This window comes from Vombatus ursinus, unplaced genomic scaffold, assembly GCF_900497805.2.
Source record: "Vombatus ursinus unplaced genomic scaffold, bare-nosed wombat genome assembly UNPS02014801.1, whole genome shotgun sequence".
Classification (NCBI taxonomy): Eukaryota; Metazoa; Chordata; class Mammalia; order Diprotodontia; family Vombatidae; genus Vombatus; species Vombatus ursinus.
In genome coordinates, this window is record NW_020954579.1 from 26,675,717 (window position 1) to 26,694,842 (window position 19,126).

A 19,126-nucleotide genomic window follows, 5' to 3' on the forward strand; every position below is an offset into this window, starting at 1 on the left:
ACACACACACACACACACATCATCAGAGATTTGTCAAAGTGCCTATATTAAAAGGCTCATTGATTTGGACGTGTTTGGAACACAAAAGCTGAAATCTGAGGATACAGAGTCTAAGAGTCCTCTAAATAGCTCTAAGGGAGGAAGAGTAAGTACTTAGAACATTGGATTGGGAAGTCACAAGTCTTGTTTCTATTGCTAGTTTTATTGACCCATTTCCATGTAAGTTAAGGGAAGTCACTCACCCTACCTGGGCCTCAGTTTCTCTCTTACAAATATTGTTTCCCTCAATAAATTCACCAGAGAATTAAGCACTTTGCTTTGTGCAAGGCACTGTGCTGTCTGATAAGGGAGATATAACAATAAATAAGACATGATACCTGCCTTTAAGAAATACACAAATTATTGAATGAAAAAAACCATTGTATCAGTAAGAAGACTATCAAAACCCACAGAATCACAGAATTTGGAATTAAAAAAGGATCTCGGTGATCATCTACACCAAACCATTATCTGAAAGCAATCTCCAATATTTTGCTTTTGTTTTTGGAGGTCTATTTGGCTGACGGTGGAAAACAGGAGGGACCAGTGTCCACTCCTTCCTCTGACCCCAACACTTGGAATATGGATATTATTGACCCGGTACAGACATTCCATTTCTCCTCCCACTAGGCATGACCTACTTCTGAAAGATATTCCTCTCTTAATTCATCCCAACATCATATCAGCTTTTTTTCACTGTCATATAAAACGGCTGACTTCTGTTGAGCTTACAGACTTTTTTCATTCTCCCTAGCAACCTGGAGTGTAGAAAGGCACTCTACATGCGCTTTTACCTTCTCCTCTAAGATAGATCAGCCTGCACTTGGAACACAAATAACAGTCACTTGGCTGTGACAAAAATACAGACACTGAGCACATTTTTCCCTTCCCCATAATAGTTGAGCTTTTGAGCTTTGATTTTTTGAACTACTTGTGAGTGTTTACACCTCAATCGTAAGCAGGTGGCTAAAATTTTGACAACCAATTATCACCTCTTAATAACTTGATAATCCCATTCAACCTCCTTTCCTTAGTCTCAATAAAAATTTCATAGTCACCCCCACCTTCCCTTCAGTCTTTCACCAACTTCCTGTTTCACTAATTTGCCTCACCCCCCTCTCATTGTTTCATTTACCTTTACTTATTTATCGAGCCTAGTCTGGCAACTACCTTTATCTGGTCCTTCTTGGTTCTACGTCTTCAGGTTCTACTCCCTAATTCTCCATGATCCTCCATAATCCTTTCATATTCTTAATTATCCTCGATCCTGCTCCTCTGTCAAGAGGAAAGTAGAATCTGACCAGTATCTGAGCCTAGAGATAGTTCTCCTTCAAAACTTCTTCCCCAGTTTTCCTCCTCAAATTCAGTGTCTGACCTTCCCCACTGATTCAAATCCCTCCAAGTCAGCCACAATATTTCCTCCTCATTCAGTTCACGTCCATCTCTCTCCTGCTCTTTCTCCCATAGCCTCCTCCCACAAAAGCCATAAGTAGAAATGTAGAATATAAAGGGAACTAACTAATATGAATATGTAAGACCAAGAAACATTACCCAATGGATAAGTAGTCAAAGGATGTAAGCAAACATTTCTCAAAAGAATTGCAAACTATTCACAAACACATCAGACATTACTGCAAATCACTAATAATAAGAGAAGTACAAATTATAACAACTCTAAGGTTTCATGTCACACCTCATAAATTGTCAAAGAGGGATACACTCAATGCTGGAGGGGCTATGGAAAGAGACACATTAATATACTGTTGTTAGACTATACATTGGTCCAGCCCTTCTAGAAAGCTATTTGGAATCATTCTAAGAAAGTGACTAAATGTTCCTGCCTTTTGACCTAGAAATTCAATTGCTAGGCATATGACCTAATGAGTTCAAAGACAGAAAGAAAAGTCCTTTATGTGTCAAAACATTCATTTATAACAAAATTGTGGTAGCAAGGAATTAGAAACTATAAGTTGCTCATCAATTAAGGGATGGCTAAGCTAAATGAGTATAATGGACTATTCCTGAGTCATAATATAAGATAAATATGAAAAATTCAGGAAACATGGGGTAAACATATGAAACCAGTGCAGAATAAAATAATCAGACCCATGAAAACAATATACATGACTACATCTATGTCAACAGAAAGAACAGACATCAACCAAATCAAAAAGATTTTAATAACTATGGCCACCGATCAAATATAATTAGAACATAAAATTTGTAAAGGACAGTAATGGGAAATAAAGCTGGAAAAGTAATGGGAACCAGATTGGAGATGGCTCTTCCAGGTTAAAGAGTTTGTATTTTATAGTATAGAAAGCCACTCAAGATTTTTTTATCAGAAGACAGTTAAATAACACATCAGATGTGAATATTAGGTCAACACCAGGATGTAATAAATTGCACAGGTTATGTTCTGCCAGTAAGCTTCGTGTGGACAGAGACTTTTGCTTGTTTTGTCTTTATGTCTCCAGTACCTAGAGGATGTGGTATAGTAAAATATAGAGTCAAACTTGGAGTCAGGAAGACCTGGGTTCTAATCCTGCTCTTGTATCATACTGTCTATAACCTTCTCCTAAGCACTTAACCTCTCAGTGTCCCCAGGAAACTCTAAGAATTGTAAGTTGCAAAGAAGGTGTCAGTCTGCACTGGAGGGTGGAAACCTCTCAGTGATGAAATCATATCTGGTTAAAAACAAACAAACCTGTGGATAAAACATCAGCCCTGGAGTCAGGAGGACTTAAGTTCAAATGCAGCCTCATATACTTACTTCCAGACTTAGTGAATACTACCATATTCCAATGTAACTGACCTGCTTGCAGGGGTATGCTAGTAAAAGTTTAACAACCAGCTTGGGGGATGGGGGGGAGAAGGGAGGCAGACACATTTTAAAGTTTAATCTGCATTATTAACATTTTCTCTTGGCTTCCTTAAGTCTAGACAATCAGCAAAATAATAGATCAAACCCGGATTTGGAGGGTTTACTGGTTTCCAAGGCATAAATGCTCCCACTGAAAATTTAACAGTGGTTTGAGAGCCCAGTTTTAGCAGCTCCAGTAAACTTCACTACTTGATTCCTTTTCTCCCACCTCCATGTCTTTGTCCACTATGCCTGTAATATAATCCCTTCTCTTCTCTACCAGTTTCCTTCAAGATTCAGTTTTTTCCTGATCCCCTTCTCTGTCCCTTCTCCCCAAATATGTACATATATATATATGCATATATGTTTATATTTTATATCCTCTTTCCTACCTCTTTCCTAGATTCCTTGAGGACAAGGACTATTTTTCTTTTTTTTATTCCCCAACCTGACACTTTGTACACAGTAGTTGATTAATAAATGACATTCAACTGACTGAATTGAATTATATCAGAATTCAACTTGAATATATACTCAGTCTTTATAGCTTGTTTGCATAGTTTGCTATGGCTTTTCCCTAATTCTGAACCATTATGACACTTAGAATATTCAAATTCTGTATTATTCTAGACCAATTCCTCATTTTACACATAAAGAAAATGAGGCCCAGAGAGGAGAAGTTACTTGTCCAAGGTCTTGTGGCTAGTTTTCAATCAACAAGCATTTATTAAGCTCCTACTATACTGTACTTGATGCTAGAGACTCAAAGACAGAGGTAAAATAGTACCTGCCCTCTCAGTGCTTATAAGCTAGCAAGGGAAGGTAACATGTATACACAAGGTAACACGTATACATGTAGGCACATGTATACACAAAATAGATATACTTTGTATATACATATATATTGATAAATACATATATTTTGTTTATACATGTATATTTTGTATGTACAAAATAGATCCAGAATAATACAAAATAACTTTGCAAGGAAGGCACTAGCAACATCTGGTGGGCTTGGGCATGGCATCATGTAGAAAGTGATGTGTGAGATAAGCCACAAGAAATTCAGTGAGTCTAAAAGGTGGAGGTGATGAGGGCATTCATTCCAGGTCTATGGAAAAGCCAGGGCTGTTCCAGTGGAGATGGATGGAGCGCTAAATGTCAAGCGCAATTAGAAGACTGGTTTATCTCTGTCTGTTTGTCATAGTGTGAGGGAAGGGGAATGATAGGTAATAAGGCTGGAAAGGTAGGGTTGGGGCCAGGTTGGGAAGAGTTTTAAATGCCAAATAGAGTCATTAATATTTGATCCCAGAGGTAATAAAAGGAAGCAATGTCTATTGCATAGAGAACTGCTAGCCTCAAAGCAAGAAAGACCTGAGTTCAAGTACTGCCTTTGACACGTATTGACTGTGTGACCTTGTATAAGTCATTTTACCTTCCAGTCTTCTAGGCAACTTTTTTGTTAAGGCAATTGGGGTTAAGTGACTTGCCCAGGGTCACACAGCTAGTAAGTGTCAAGTGTTTGTTCTGAGGCCGTATTTGAACTCAGGTCATCCTGACTTCAGGGCCGCTGCTCTATCCACTGCGCCACCTAGCTGCCCCTCTAGGCAACTTTCAAAAGCTATAAACTGCAGGAAAGGTGCTGACCTGCATTAGCAGAGAGAATTTCCTCACCTGAAAGTTCTCTGTAACAATGACATCACAAATCCAGTACACAATTCTATCCCTAGAAGAAACAAGGAACCACTGAAATTTATGGAGTATGGGACTAAGATGGTCAGACCTCCACTTTAGGAAAAACACATTGGGGAAGGGGGAGGGACATTGGAGTGAGAAGAGGCCAGCCAAGGGCACCAATGATTGTTGCAATAGTCCAGGTGAAAGATGATAAGGGTTTGAACTAGAATGGTAACCAGCAACTTTCAGAATGCCAAAACCATCTCCATTGCCTGCAAATTGGGTGATTCCCTCAAGATGGTCACTTCTCAGTGACCTCACAATAAGTAATTGTAATAATTAACATTTATTAAATAACAGTAAATGAAATCTAGTCATTGGAAGAGAGAGGACATGGGTAAGTGAACATAGGAAAGAGTGAAAACTGTGGACCATTTCCAGACCTTCATACTTAAGTTATTGGACAATAAAACCTTGGAATGTTACAATTGAAGGGACCTTTGAGATTATTTAGTCCAAAGCCTTCATTTTAAAGTAGAAGGAAATATAGAGAGCCCAGGGTAAAGAAAGATTTTCCATAGATGCTTAAGAAAACACAACTCAGAAAAGATGATCATTGAGGCGCTTTTTTAAAATGCACTGAAGGGAACAGAAGGCCAGAAAAAATCACAGAGGAGCAGGGCGCCTTTGAAGGCTATAAGTTGAATTTATTATATAATTGAAAAGAAAAGTGAACTGTACACAATAGAAAGCCACATTTCCATGTACAGTCCTCTTTCTGTTCTACTGTGTATGAAAATTTTCATCTTGTTCGCTGTTTGTTAAATGTAGAATAAAAATTATTTTAAAAAATAACTCACAGTTTTACTTTTTGACAGAAGAGTAATCTGCTTCTATAGGCTGCTGAATTTTTCATCTTATTTACAGGGTTAACAATAGCTAGTATTTATAAAGCATTTTGAGTTTGCAGAGCACTTTACAAATATCTCATTTGATTCTCACAACCTTGGGAGATAGGTACTATTATTATCCTTCTTTTACAGATGACAAAACTGAAGCAGACAGAGGTTAAGTGACTTGCCTAGGATCATACAGCTTTAAGTGTCTGAGGCTGGATTTGAACTCAGGTCTTCTTGATGCCAGGCCCAAGAGCTCCAACCACTCTACCACTTTGCTGCCTTAGATGATAATGATGCACTATCATTACCAAGAATTATTAGGAAAAGATATGATAATCTTAGAAGTCCACATTTCCTTTCTCAAAACTACATCCTGATTTTTGCCAGAGTCCCTGGGAGTTATTTATACTGAACCAGGAAATGGAAGCAGGTGTTCTGATTTGGAAACTATGTGTATTCCTCAACAATCTTTAACCTTGTTTGCTGTTTCTTGGCCTTTCTGAGAACAGCTCTTGAGCTGGACAGAATCAAAGATGCTGGTAGTGAACTTACCCCTGAGATTCCTGCTATTGCTGCTTACTGGGCCACTTAGCTCAGATGCTTTAGATTTTTATTATTACTATTACTATTATAATTATTATTATTGTTATTATTGTTATTGGAATTTATATAGTGCTTTAAAGTTCCAAAGTATTTTATATATATATTATCTCATTTGTACCTCAGCTGTTAGAAGTATTATTGTCCCCATTTGACAGATACTAGTATACTAGAACTCAGAAAAGATAAGTGACTTCCCCATCATCACACAGATAGTATCAGAGGTAGGATTTGAACTCAGGTCTTCTGAATTCCCAAAGTTAAGTGTTTTCTATTACCCTTATCATTTTGCTTCTGAGAGGTAGTGGTATAGACACTAGTAGACAGAGAACTGTTCTTGAAGCCAGGAAGACATTGGTTAAAGACCTGTCTCTGACATATACTGGCTCTGTGACCCTGGGCAAAACACAACGTCTCAGCTCTCTCGGCAACTTTTCAAGACTAGACATTGAAAAGAAAGTGTTAAACTGTAGGAATCTAGTCACCCATGAGTTTCCTCACACAAAGAGAATGTAGAGAGGAGAAAAGGAAGAGAGGAGTACAGTGGGTTAGGGGGACTGAGGAGGAGTAGCAGCCCTAGGCACTGTAGGGTAAGGCAGGGTTTGGTAGGGGATAGACACAGATAGTGGAGGGTTCCTGTCCCACCATTCTTGGGGAGGTCTCCTGGCCCTGTCTCCTCTAGCCAGTCAGGGTCTCCAACCAAGAGAAGGAGGACACATAGGGACACCTATTACTTACATTTCCCAATATATCTTTCCCTTCTCCCTCTTCCAGAGAGCCATCCCTTATAATTAAGAATAATAAAGAGGAGGGAAAATCCAGTTCAGCAAAACTAACCAATATCAATAAAGTCTTATATTCAGTGTTCAGTCCCCCTGGTCCCCCACCTCTGCAAGAAAGGCAGGGAGGTTTAGTCCTGTATCTCCTCTTATGGTTCAAAGTTCATTCATTATAACTTCACAGCATTCAGTTTTGATTGTTTTGTTACTGTTCTTTCATTACTGTAGTCATTGTGTATATCATTTTCTTGGTTTTCCTTAATTTACTTTGCATCAGTTCATGTGTGGCTTCCCATGCTTCTATGTATTTATCATTTTTTTTACAGAGCAGTGATAATCCATTATATTCATGTACCACAACCTTTTTAACCATCCTCTAATTAATAGGCATCTACTTTCTTTCCAGTTCTTTGCTACCACAAAACATGCTGCTTTTATCACTGCTCTCCTAGAGTAAATGCCTAGCAGTGAGATCTCGGGGACACACAGATATAGATATTTTCGTCATTTTCTTACATAATTTCAAATTGCTTTCCAGAATAGTTGGATCAATTCACAGCTCTGCCAAAAGCATGCTAATGTGCCTATCTTCCCACCACTCCTCTGACATTGAATATTCCCATATTTTGTCATCTTTGCCAATTTGTTGAGTGTGAGGTAAAGATTCAGAGCAGTTCTGATTCATACCTCTCATATTAATAGCGATTTGGAGCAAACTGTTCATGGTATACAACTCTTTTGAGGACTGTTGTTTGTTCATGTCCTTTGACCACTTGTGCATTGGGGAATAGTTGTATCCTTTTGTTAATTCCCTATGTATCTTGGATGTCAGACGCCTATTAGAAATATTTGATGACAAGTTCTTTCCCCAATCAACCACTTCTCTTTTCATCCTAGTTGCTTTTATTTTATTTTATTACACAGAACCTTTTCCATTTCATGTAATTGAAGGCATCTATTTTATCTTTTGTGATCACTCCCAAGTTCCATCTCATCTAGGCCAGTCAATTTTGCACATAAAAATTCTATTTCAGAGCCACAAAGAATAATCCCAAGTCCCACTAGCTATCTGACAAAAGTATTTAGTGTCCACTCTGTGCTCAGTTCTGATCTAAATGAACAGAAGGACACATGGCCCTGGCTTTTGAGATGTTTACAGTCTAATTGAGCAGAGAAGACAAGGTCCTATGCTAGTTACTGGGGATACAGAGACAAAAACAAAAATCCCTACCCTGAGGAAGATTACATTCTACTAGGAGGAATAATAGATACTGATAGCTAACATTTTTATAGCACTTTTGCTGTTGTTCAGTCGTTTCAGTCATGTCCAACTCTATTTGACCCAATTTGAGGTTTTCTTGGCAGTGATACTGGAGTGGTTTGCCATTTCCTTCTCCATTATATAACACTTGCTATGTGCCAGACACTGTGCTAAGCATTTAACAAATATTTTCTCATTTGATCCTCCCAACAACCTTGGGAGGAAGGTGCTATTATCCCCATTTTACAGTTGAGGAAACTAAGGCAAACAGAAGTTAAGTGACTTACCCAAGGTCACAAAGCTAGTAAATACCTGAGGCTGGATTTGAACTCAGGTCTTATTGACTGAAGGCCCAGTGTTCTACCCACTACACTACCTAGCTACATACACACACATACACACACACATACACGCACGTGCACACACACATATATATATACATATACACACATATATGCTATTACATATAGACACATAGAAATATAAAATGTTTGTTTTATTAGATGAAGATGATGATGATAGCATTTATATTGTGTTTTAAGGTTTGCAAAGCACTTTACAGGTAAAGACTCTATCCACTGTGCTACCTAGCTGCTTGGTGAGTTCATTGGGTTAAGGAAATTTCAGTAAGGACATTATCTTTATCCTATGCAGATCAGAAAGTGCTCCCCATCTTAAAGCCTTTGAGAGTTTCCAGGGAGATTAAAGGTCACATGACTTGCACAGCATCAAACAGCTAGTTGGGGTCAGAGGTATTTCCTACTTCAAAGCCAGCTCTCTAACCCTAGCCACATCACTATATTTGGGGCAAGGGAAGTGGTAGCAACTGGGGGGATCGTGAATGGCCTAAAGTAGGTGAAATTTGAGCCTGAATTTGAAAGCTAGAGATTCCCAGAGTGAAGAGAGATTACATTCAAAGGCACGGGGGCTAAATAATCTATGCAAAGGCATGGAGATAAAAAATGGAATAATTATCGAGGATAATTCTCAGGATTAGGAAGCAAGAACACCTCTCCTGTGGTCCTTTCCAACTACTCTATTCACTTCTCCATTGAAGCTGACAATATTCCTTCCTGACACAGAACCCTAACTTTAATGAAATTCTCTGAGTCTAGTGGCTTTTGGCCACATAGGAAACACGAATGGTTTCAAACCCTTCAACCCTGTGCCTATCAAGCAACTTTGGGAGTCACTTACAATCTGTGAAGGCTTATGGGGCCTGAACAAAAGGGAATAAGACTGGTGAGGTCAGCTAAAACCGGATAATTGGGAAATCAGAGTAGAAAGAGAGATGTGCTCATTAACTGCCTCTCCCAATTACAGTGAACTCTGAGTGCCTCTTGGAGCTGTGCAGAGATTAGATTGCGTTAAAGATCTCACTTGGCCCACAGTGAGGTCAGTTCTGCGGCTATATGGATTGCTAGCTGGTTAAGGTCAATATGTGCTGTCTTATAAAAGCAATTGAAGATAGGTTGCCCTCAGTGGCCACAAGCCTAAGCAAGTATCACATTTGGCAAGAGGAGGATAAAACATTGTTGAGGCGATTCATTGTCTGATCTATGTTGCATCTTGCTGGGAAATTGAGGTGGTCAACGTGCTCAGTGAGCTGGTTAGATTTTTACAAAGATTTATTTGTAAATGTAAAATGTTGCTGCAAATGCAGAACATCCTCACTCATTTGGCCTGTGTTCATTCTTTTCATGATAGAGCTCCAGCCTAGAGATTGAGGCAAGGGTGAGGATGGGGATGAGAACTGTGCAAAATGTAATGTTTTCTGGTGTTAATTCAACATAATTCAGCAAGCATGTATTAAGCCCATAGGCACTAAGCTACATGTGCTACATACTGAGCTAGTGCTAAAGATAGCACTGCAAAACAAAAACAAAACCAAGTAGTCCCTGCCCTCAAGAAGCTTACATTCTACTATAATAAAAAAATAATAATTTATTAATAATACCTTATAACTGCAAAAGACTGTGTAGTGCACAAACTATTTTCACATGCCTGGGAAACTCATTCCCCCTACCTTTGACACTTTTCTAATGACTTACTCCTCTTCCGGGCCATGGGTTTTTCTTTCAACCTTGGCTCAAACTATTGGTGGAGCTGTGAAAATTGATCCAACCATTCTGGAAAGCAATTTAGAGCTAAGTCTCATACGTCACTAGCCTTCGACTCAGTGGATAGGCCAATACTAGATCTAAACTGCTAAAAAAAAAAGATCAAAGAAGTAGGAAAAAGGACCCATATATATAGATATATTAATTTTTTTAGTGTTTTATTTTTTCAATTATATGTAAAGATAATTTTTAATATTCATTTTTTACAAAATTTTGAATTCCAAATTTTTCTCCCTCCCCTCTTTCTTAAAACAGTAAACAATTTGATATAGCTTATATATGTGCAGTCATGTAAAACCACACAAAAATAATAAAGAAAGTAAAAATGGTATGCTTTGATTTGCATTCAGAGTCCATCAGTTCTTTCTCTGGATATGGATAGCATTTTCTATCGAATCCTTTGTAATTGTCTTGAATCATTACATTGCTGAGAAAAGCTAAGTCATTCATAGTTGATCATCACACAATGTTGCAGTTATTATGCACAATATTCTCCCAGCTCTGCTCCTTTCACTTTGCATCGGTTTGTATAAGTATTTCCAGGTTTTTCTGAAATTTGCCTGCTCATCATTTCTTATTGCACAATAGTATTCCATTATATTCATATGTTGCAGGGGTTTTTTAGCTATTCCCCAATTGATGGGCATCCCCTCAATTTTTAATTTTTTGCCACCACAAAAAGAACTGTTATAAATATTTTTGTGTGTGTAGGTCCTTTTTCCTTTTTTACGATCTCTTTAGGATACAGACTTAGTAGTGGTATTGCTGGATCAAAGGGTATGTACAGTTTGGTTGCCCTTTGAGCATAGTTCCAGATTGCTCTCCAGAATGGTTGGATCAGTTCACAACTCTACCAACAATGCATTAGTGTCTCAATTTTCCTACATCTTCTCCAACATTTATCATTTTCCTTTTTTATCATGTTAGCCAATCTGATTGGTATGAGGTGGTACCTCAGAGTTGTTTTAATTTGCATTTCTCTAATCAAAAGTGATCTAGATCATTTCTTCATATGACTATAGATAGCTTTAATGTCTTCATCTGAAAACTTCCTGTTCATATCATTTGACCATTTATCAATTGGGGAGTGGCTTGTATTCTTAAAAATTTGACCCAGTTCTCTATATATTTGAGAAATGAGGCCTTTATCAGAGACATTTTCTATAAAGATCATTTCCCAGCTTTCTACTTTACTTCTAATCTTGCTTGCATTGATTTTGTTTGTGCAAAACATTTTTAATTTAACATAGTCAAAATTACCTATTTTACACTTTGTAGTGCTCACCATCTCTTGTTTGGTCATAAATTCTTCCCTTCTCCATAGATCTGACAGGACTCTCTTAACTTGTTTATGGTATCACCCTTTTATGTCTAAATCATGTACCCATTTTGACTTTTTCTTGGTATACAGTGTAAAATATTGGTCTACACCTAGTTTCTGCCATATTGTTTTCCAATTTTCCCAGTAGTTTTCGTCAAATAGTGAGTCCTTATCTCAGAGGCTGGGGTCTCTGGGTTTATCAAACACTAGGTTACTGTGGTCGTTTACTACTGTGTCTTATGTACCTAATCTATTCCACTAACCTCCTACTGTTTGATGATTATTGCTTTATAACATAGTTTGAGATCTGGTCCTGCTAGGCCACTTTCTTGTGCATTTTTTAAATTAATTCCCTTGATATTCTTGATTTTTTGTTCTTCCAGATGAATTTCATTATTTTTTCTAGCTCTATAAAACAAATTTTTTGGTGATTTGATTGGTATGACACTGAATAAGTAAATTAGTTTAGGCAAAATTTGTTGTTTTTATTATATTGGCTCAGCCTACCTGTGAGAAATTGATATTTTTCCACTTATTTAGATCTGTACAGAAATATTTTGTAGTGGCTAAGGAAGCTAAAGGGTACCCATCAGTTAGGGAATGGCTGAATAAATGACAATATACGAACATAATAGAATGTTATTATACTGTAAAAATGATGAAAGGAACAGTTTCAAAGGAACCTGGGAAGAATTATATAAACTAATGCAGCATGAAGTAAGCAGAACCAGAAGAATTATTTATATAATGATACACCATTGTAAAGACAACATTTTTAAAGACCTAACAACTCTGATCATTGCATTGACCAACCATAATTCCAAAGGACCAGTGCTACCCACTTCCTAACAGGGAGGTGATGGTCTCAAAGTACAGAATTACATATATTTTTTAGATTCAGCCAATGTAGGAATTTGTTTTCCTTAACTATGAATATTTGTTACAAAGGTTCCCCCTTCCTAAATCTCCCCTACCCAGGGGTGAAGAAAGAGTAAATAGATTGTCAATTTCTATTGTCAATAGAAAAAAAATAAAATTTAACAAAAAGTTTCAACCCATCTCATTACCTTCAAGAGAAAAGGGAAGAACAAATTGATTTTTTGCTACCTCTTCTTCCTCCTCCTTCTTCTCTCTCTGTCTTTGTCAGTATCTGTCTATCTCTGTCTGTCTCTCTCTGTCTCTGTCTCTGTTTCTGTCTATCTCTCTCTGTCTCTGTCTCTGTTTCTGTCTCTGTCTCTCTTTCTCTGTCTCTGTCTGTCTCTGTCTCTCTGTCTGTCTCTCTGTCTCTCTCTCTCTCTCTGTCTCTCTCTCTCTCTCTCTCCCTCTCTCTCTTTCTCTCTCAGTTTTCCCCTCTGAATCTCCAGACAGTTTATACTGGCAAAATCCAAATTGAGTTTTTAAAAACTCAATAATTTAGATCTCTTCCTCTTTCAGGTTTGTCCTCCCTCGTTCCAGTCTCTCCATATTCATTTCAAATAAGCAAAATTGGCACAGATTCAATAGCTATCTGGTTTAATTACAATTTCAAACACATAACAAGAAAACCCCAAATACTGCTTAAAGAGATAACAGTTGCTGATGCCAGCTGCTCAGTCTGCCACTAAATGAGGGCTTTCTCCTCTCCTCTACCCCATTCTCTGTTGGGATGAGTAAAAATGAGAAGTAGATGGAGGAAATGAAGAGAGGAATGAGCTTCTGCTCCCAGGAGAGCCTTGGGAAAACACTAAACTAGTCTTACCAACAGACACCTGTTGCTTCATGTACTGATGGATGCCAACAGTCACTGAACCCTTTCCACTAATTATAATAATAATAATATTTATATGATGCTTTAATGTTCACAATATATTTCAATATATTATCTCATAATATATGCTTAGCATTGCCTCTGGTGCTTAGGCCTTCTCTTGACCCAGTCAAGAGTAGCAGACATCCACTCTGGGCTGGAAAAATTCAACTTAAGTACTCCTGTCCTTACCCCCACCTAGTCCCATTCTGCTGTCTTCAAGGCCAAAATTTCATCTCTCCAGGTAAAGAAGGGACCTTTCTCTCCAAAACCAGTGAAAAATAAAAGGTGCTTGAGACAAATGACCCTCACTTGTCTAGCTCTTAGGCCTCAATCTTTGCCAGGCCTGGGGAGAAACTCTACATACATAATCTGCTCTAATTTACTTGGGAGTTCTTGTTCTGTTCTGTGGATTATCCAGATCTTTTCTTACAAGACAAGACTTCAAACTTCTCTATGGAGGGATGACACACAGACCTGAAGTGGTGTATGGGGATTGATTAATCATTCATCACCACCACCACCACCCTTCTCTTGTTTTGCAGCTAGGTAGCATAGTGGATAGAGTTCTGGCCCTGGAGCCAGGAAGACCTGAGTGCAAATCTGACTTCAGACACTTACTAGCTGTGTGACCCTGGGCAAGTCATTTACTGTTTGCCTCGGTTCTTTGTCTGTAAAATGAGCTGAAGAAGGAAATGGCAAACCTCTCCAGTATCTTTGCCAAGAAAACCCTAAATAGAGTCACGAATAGTCTGAAATAAATGAGGTATGGGGATTGATTAATCATGCATCACTACTACCACCACCTCCCTCCTCACCATCCCCTGTTTATGAGGCTAATCCAAAGTTAACACTATGCTTCTGATCAATAACCTCGTGGGATCTGGATGAGGGGAGTAGATGCTAGGTGTTTTTATGGTTGGCAAAACGCATCTGTGATTTTCTGGAGCAAGTTTTACTTAAAACACACGCAAATTACTGAGACATTCATTCATTCTGCAGCACATTAAAATGATCTCTTTCTGTTCTTTTTAGGGATCTATAAAGGGCATTGTTTCCGGATCAACCACTTCCCAGAAGACAACGATTATGACCATGACAGCTCAGAATATCTTCTGCGTAAGTACAAAAACCAATTCTGTTGAGGGAGAGGCAAGTGGAAAGAGGCAGTTTGGAGGAAAGATAGACTAACTTTTCAATTCAATTCAATTAAACAAACATTTATGAAGTCCCTGCTATATGCAAGACACTGGACCAAGCACCAGAGATCCAAAGAAAAACTCAAACGGTCCTTGCCCCCAAGGAGTTTACATCTACTAGGGAAAGGGGTAGGAATACATTGCCTGTATGGACAAAATAATATAATTTCATTAAGGTACCAATTTCAGAGTGCAAGTAACTAATGGCATAGGAAAGACCTCATGTAAGATAGAAGGTGGCACCTGAGCTTGTTTTTAAAAAGCCAAGGATTCTAACTCTTCTTCCTGGGGTTAAGAAGGAGGTAGGAAAGGGCACTGTGAGCTTGAATGGGTTAGAAGAGTAGATCTGACTCCCACTTTCTCCACTTAGCAGCCATGTAGCCCTGGACAAGTTGATTAATCTCCCCAAGTTTCTATTTTCTTATCTGTGAAATGAGAGATCATAGTATCATACATTTAGAATGAGCCAGAAGCAAATTTAATTCTGTCTAGTCCAAACCCTTCATTTTACTCTTGAGAAAACTGAGGTCTGGAAGAATGAACTTGCCCACACAGGTAGTAAGGGACAGAGACATGATTGGAATCCAGGAATCTGAGCTCAAAATCTAGGCATCTTTCCATGGTCTCTAAGGTTTCTGCAGCTCCTAAATCATGATTTTTCTTAGGATAAATTCATATGGTCATGCCCTAAAGTTTGTCTACTTTGCACTCCCTCGTTCTTTTTCTGTTTTGGAAAAGGATAGTTGATGAAAATATATTTGTATTGGCAGTGAGATGTTAGAGGGCCAGGAGCTACAGGAGACAGGTGACAATTGGGTCATTAGATGCCGTTGCTAATTAGAAAACTCAACCCCGTACACGCCAGGTCCTACAATCAATCAATCACATAAGCATTTATTAAGTGCCTGCTATCTACTGGGCAAAGAGGCAGCTAGATGACTCAGTGCTGGGCACTGGGCCAGAAGTCAGGAAGACCTGAGTTCAAATATGGCCTCAGATACTAACTGTGAGACCTGGGCAAGTCACTTAACCTCTATTTGCTTTAATCCACTAGAGAAAGAAATGGCAGCACATTCCAGTATCTTTGCCAAGAAAGCCCCATGGACAAAATGGTCCATGGGATCATGAGGAGTCGCATCCGACTGAATAATTCAACAACAACAAATCTACTAATCATTGTTCTAAGCACTGGGGATACTAAAACAAAAAAAAAAAATTTCAACCTGCCCTCAATAATATTTTTTTTAAAAAACCGGCCCTCAAAGAGCTTATAGTCTAACAAGAGAAATAACTCATACATGTAGAAGAATAGAGAGGCATTAGAGATCAATACTTGCTGGTAAATATAAATTCCTCATAGCAGCCATGATGTTGGATGGAGACAAGAAAGCTGCCACTATCCTGCCTTCCTCCACTGTGTCTGAATCCAAGCGGCTTCAACTCTAGTGATATCTAGTGACCGAGTGGTCCTCAACTTCTCTGCAGTTCAATTGAGAAAGAAATGGAATTAGCACCACACCTGCCATCTTTAACACCCCTGCCTCTACCACAATCAATAGTGAGATGTGGGATCCCTCAAAGTCATAGCTGAACAGACTGTGGCTGTGGTTATTTGCTAGGAACAACCAATGGTAAAACTCTCTTCATGCCTCTCCCCCACAAGGTTAGTGTGAATCCATTCCAAAGATTATTTCTGGATCTTTAAAGTTCACATTTTACATTGTTGACTACCTACACTCTAAAAGTCAATTATAATTTAAAACTGCAATTAACTCAGTTCATTCTTGATCTATATGGCTTTCATATGCTCAAAGGTATTGAAAGGGTAGCTAGGTGGTGCAGTGAATAGAGTACTGGACCTGGAGTCAGGAAGACTCATCTTCATGAATTCAAATCTGGCCTCAGACACTAACTGTGTGACCCTGGACAAGTAGCTTAAGCCTGTATGTCTCAGTTTCCTCACCTATAAAATGAGCTGAAAAAGGAAATGGCAAACTATTCCAGTATCTTTACCAAGGAAACTCTAAATAGGATCATGAAGAATTGGACATAACTGAAACAACTGAACATTGAAAGGGAGGTTATGCTCAGCTACACAGAGAGAAAAATTCACTGGGATTTTTCAACATCTGAGGGCTTGAAAGGAACCAAAGACGTTTTAGTGATAAAGTATTGTATCTCTTCAAAAGCAAAGAAAAATATAAGGTACAGTATATGAATCTGGATTGTCATGGATTCCCTCGGGGCGAAAAAGAATGAGTCCCACTGGGTCAGGTGGGAAAGGAGGCTCAGAAAGGAAAATTGTCTTCTCAAGCAAATTTGCTTTCCTATTGTTCCATACTTGAGGCAGGTTTAAGGAAATTCTTTCTCTCAGGAGTGGAGCCAAGGATGGTGATCAGAAAGAAGGGAAGAGCTGACAGGCCTTAGCAGCAGATTGGATATAGGGAGTGAGAAATGGTGGGGAGTCAATAATGACTCCTAGGTTGTAAGCCTAAGGGACTGGGAGGACGGTGTTGCCCTCTACGGTGAGAGGGAAGGTAGGAGGCACGAAAGGTTTAGGGGGAAAGATAATGAGTTAATTTTGGACATGTTTACTTTAAGATGTCTACTAGATATCCAATTTGAGCTATCTGAAGGGCAGTTGGAGATGCAAGTTTGGAGGTCAGCAAAGAGTTGGGGCAGAATTGGTAGATTTGAAAATCCTCAAAATAGAGATGGTAATTAAATTCATGGGAGCTGATGAGATCGCCAAATGAAATGATATAGATGGAGAAGAGAAAAAGGACCAGAACAGAACTCTGAGGGACATCCATACAAGAATGGGGACCAGAGAGAAGGAGTAACTAGTTCTATTCAGCCAGACAATTCCAGTCTCTGTGCACTGTTATATAAGTATATAAAAAAGTCAGAGTTAGGGATTGCACCTATATCTTCACTGACATAAGGAAACTCCCTCTACCAATGTAGGTCAGCACTTTCTCAGTAACTTCTTCTGCAAAAGAGAGTTACCTAAAAAAGCCATGAGAGATTAAATGCCTTGTACAGTCACACAGCTAGTATAAGTCAGAAGGAGAACCTGAACTCATGTCTTACTAGCTCTGAAGATGGCTCTCTATCCTCTATGCCATGCTGCTTCTCACAAACAAAATATATAATACAATGAAATTGAGGTGGGGAAGGGGGAAGCCCTGGAAGCTTGGATGTTCAGAAAAGGTATTATGTAGGTGTAGCAATTTTAGGCAGCAGCAGTTAGGAGAGAGGACATTATAGGCCTGGAAGAGCCTGTGCAAAGGCATGAAAATGGAAAATGGAATGTCTTGTGTGAGGAAGTAAAAGAATGCTTATTTGACTGGGGCAGCTAGATAGTTCAGTGGATAGAGCACTGGGCCTGGAGTTGGGAAGACCCGAGTTCAAATCTGGCCTCAGACTTACTTTATTAGCTGTGTGATCCTGGGCAAGTCACTTAACCTCTGTTTACCTTAATCTGCTGGAGAAGAAAATGGCAAACCACTCTAGCCAAGAAAACTCCATGGACAATATGGCCCATGGAGTCACAAAGAGTCAGACATAACTGAATGACTGAACAATAAATTTGACTGAACAAAGAGGGCAATAAACTTGAAACAGTAAGTTGGAACCAGATTGAAAAGACTTCTAAGTATTAAACAAGGAGTTTGCATTTTATCATAGAAACAATAGGAAGGCAAATAAGTTACTGAGCAAGAAGGCAAAATGGTCAAACATGGGCTTTTGGGGGTGTCACTTTGACAGCTATGTGGAGGATAGATTATTGAGGCAAGAGACTAGAGGCCAGAGACTAATTAATAAACTGTGTAATAGCCCAACAAGAGAGAGCCGCAACTTAGGTAGTGGCTTTAAGTGGCAAGCAGTGGACAAAATTTAGAGTTGTGAGGGTAGAATGGAGAAGACAGAAATTGGTGGATATCAATGAAAGGGAATAGAAGGATCTATGCCTTTGCATGGTGGGGTGAATCTTCTAGTCATCCAGGTCCCATGGGTGTTTAAGTTGCTGGCTTGTGTTTCTGTCATGTTAAGAGTTGACTAGGGTTGGGGGGAAAGAACATTGAGGAATACATTCCTGACCCAGACAGGAGTCAGATTGGGGGTCAGGGAAGGGGAAAAAAGAGGATGGTAACAGCACTTAAGGCAAATCACACGTTTTCCTCCACTACTCCTTAACCCTAATATTTATATCCATGTAAAATCAGGTTAAAATAAAACATCATGGAAAGCTTTGAGAGGAAAAATAAGTCTTACTGGTTCAAATAAAAAATTCTTTTTTGGCATTCAGAGCCCTTCATAATCTGTTCTAACTTCCTTTCTAATCTTCTTATACCTTAGACCCCCCTTCTCTCCTCACATACTCTATGATCAAGTGACACTGACCTCCTTCTGTTCCTCAAACAAGATGATGGGCATTTTCACTGGCTGTCCACCATCCCTGGAATATTCTGCCACTTCATTTCCATCTCCTAACTTCCTTCAAAGCCAGATAAAATCCCACCTTCTACCAGAAGCCTTTCCCAACTCCTCTCAGTTCTAAGTGCCTTCCCCATGCTGG

The 19,126-nt window shown here is 38.9% G+C and overlaps 1 protein-coding gene across 1 annotated transcript in view; it reads left to right on the forward strand.

The window, feature by feature from the left end:
• Nucleotides 1-19,126, forward strand: part of CACNG4 (calcium voltage-gated channel auxiliary subunit gamma 4) — a 118,907-nt gene that overhangs the window by 77,117 nt on the left and 22,664 nt on the right. The window contains exon 2 of the mRNA XM_027873102.1: nucleotides 14,381-14,464. Coding sequence (XP_027728903.1) covers nucleotides 14,381-14,464 — 84 coding nt within the window. The remainder of the gene's footprint in view (nucleotides 1-14,380; nucleotides 14,465-19,126) is intronic.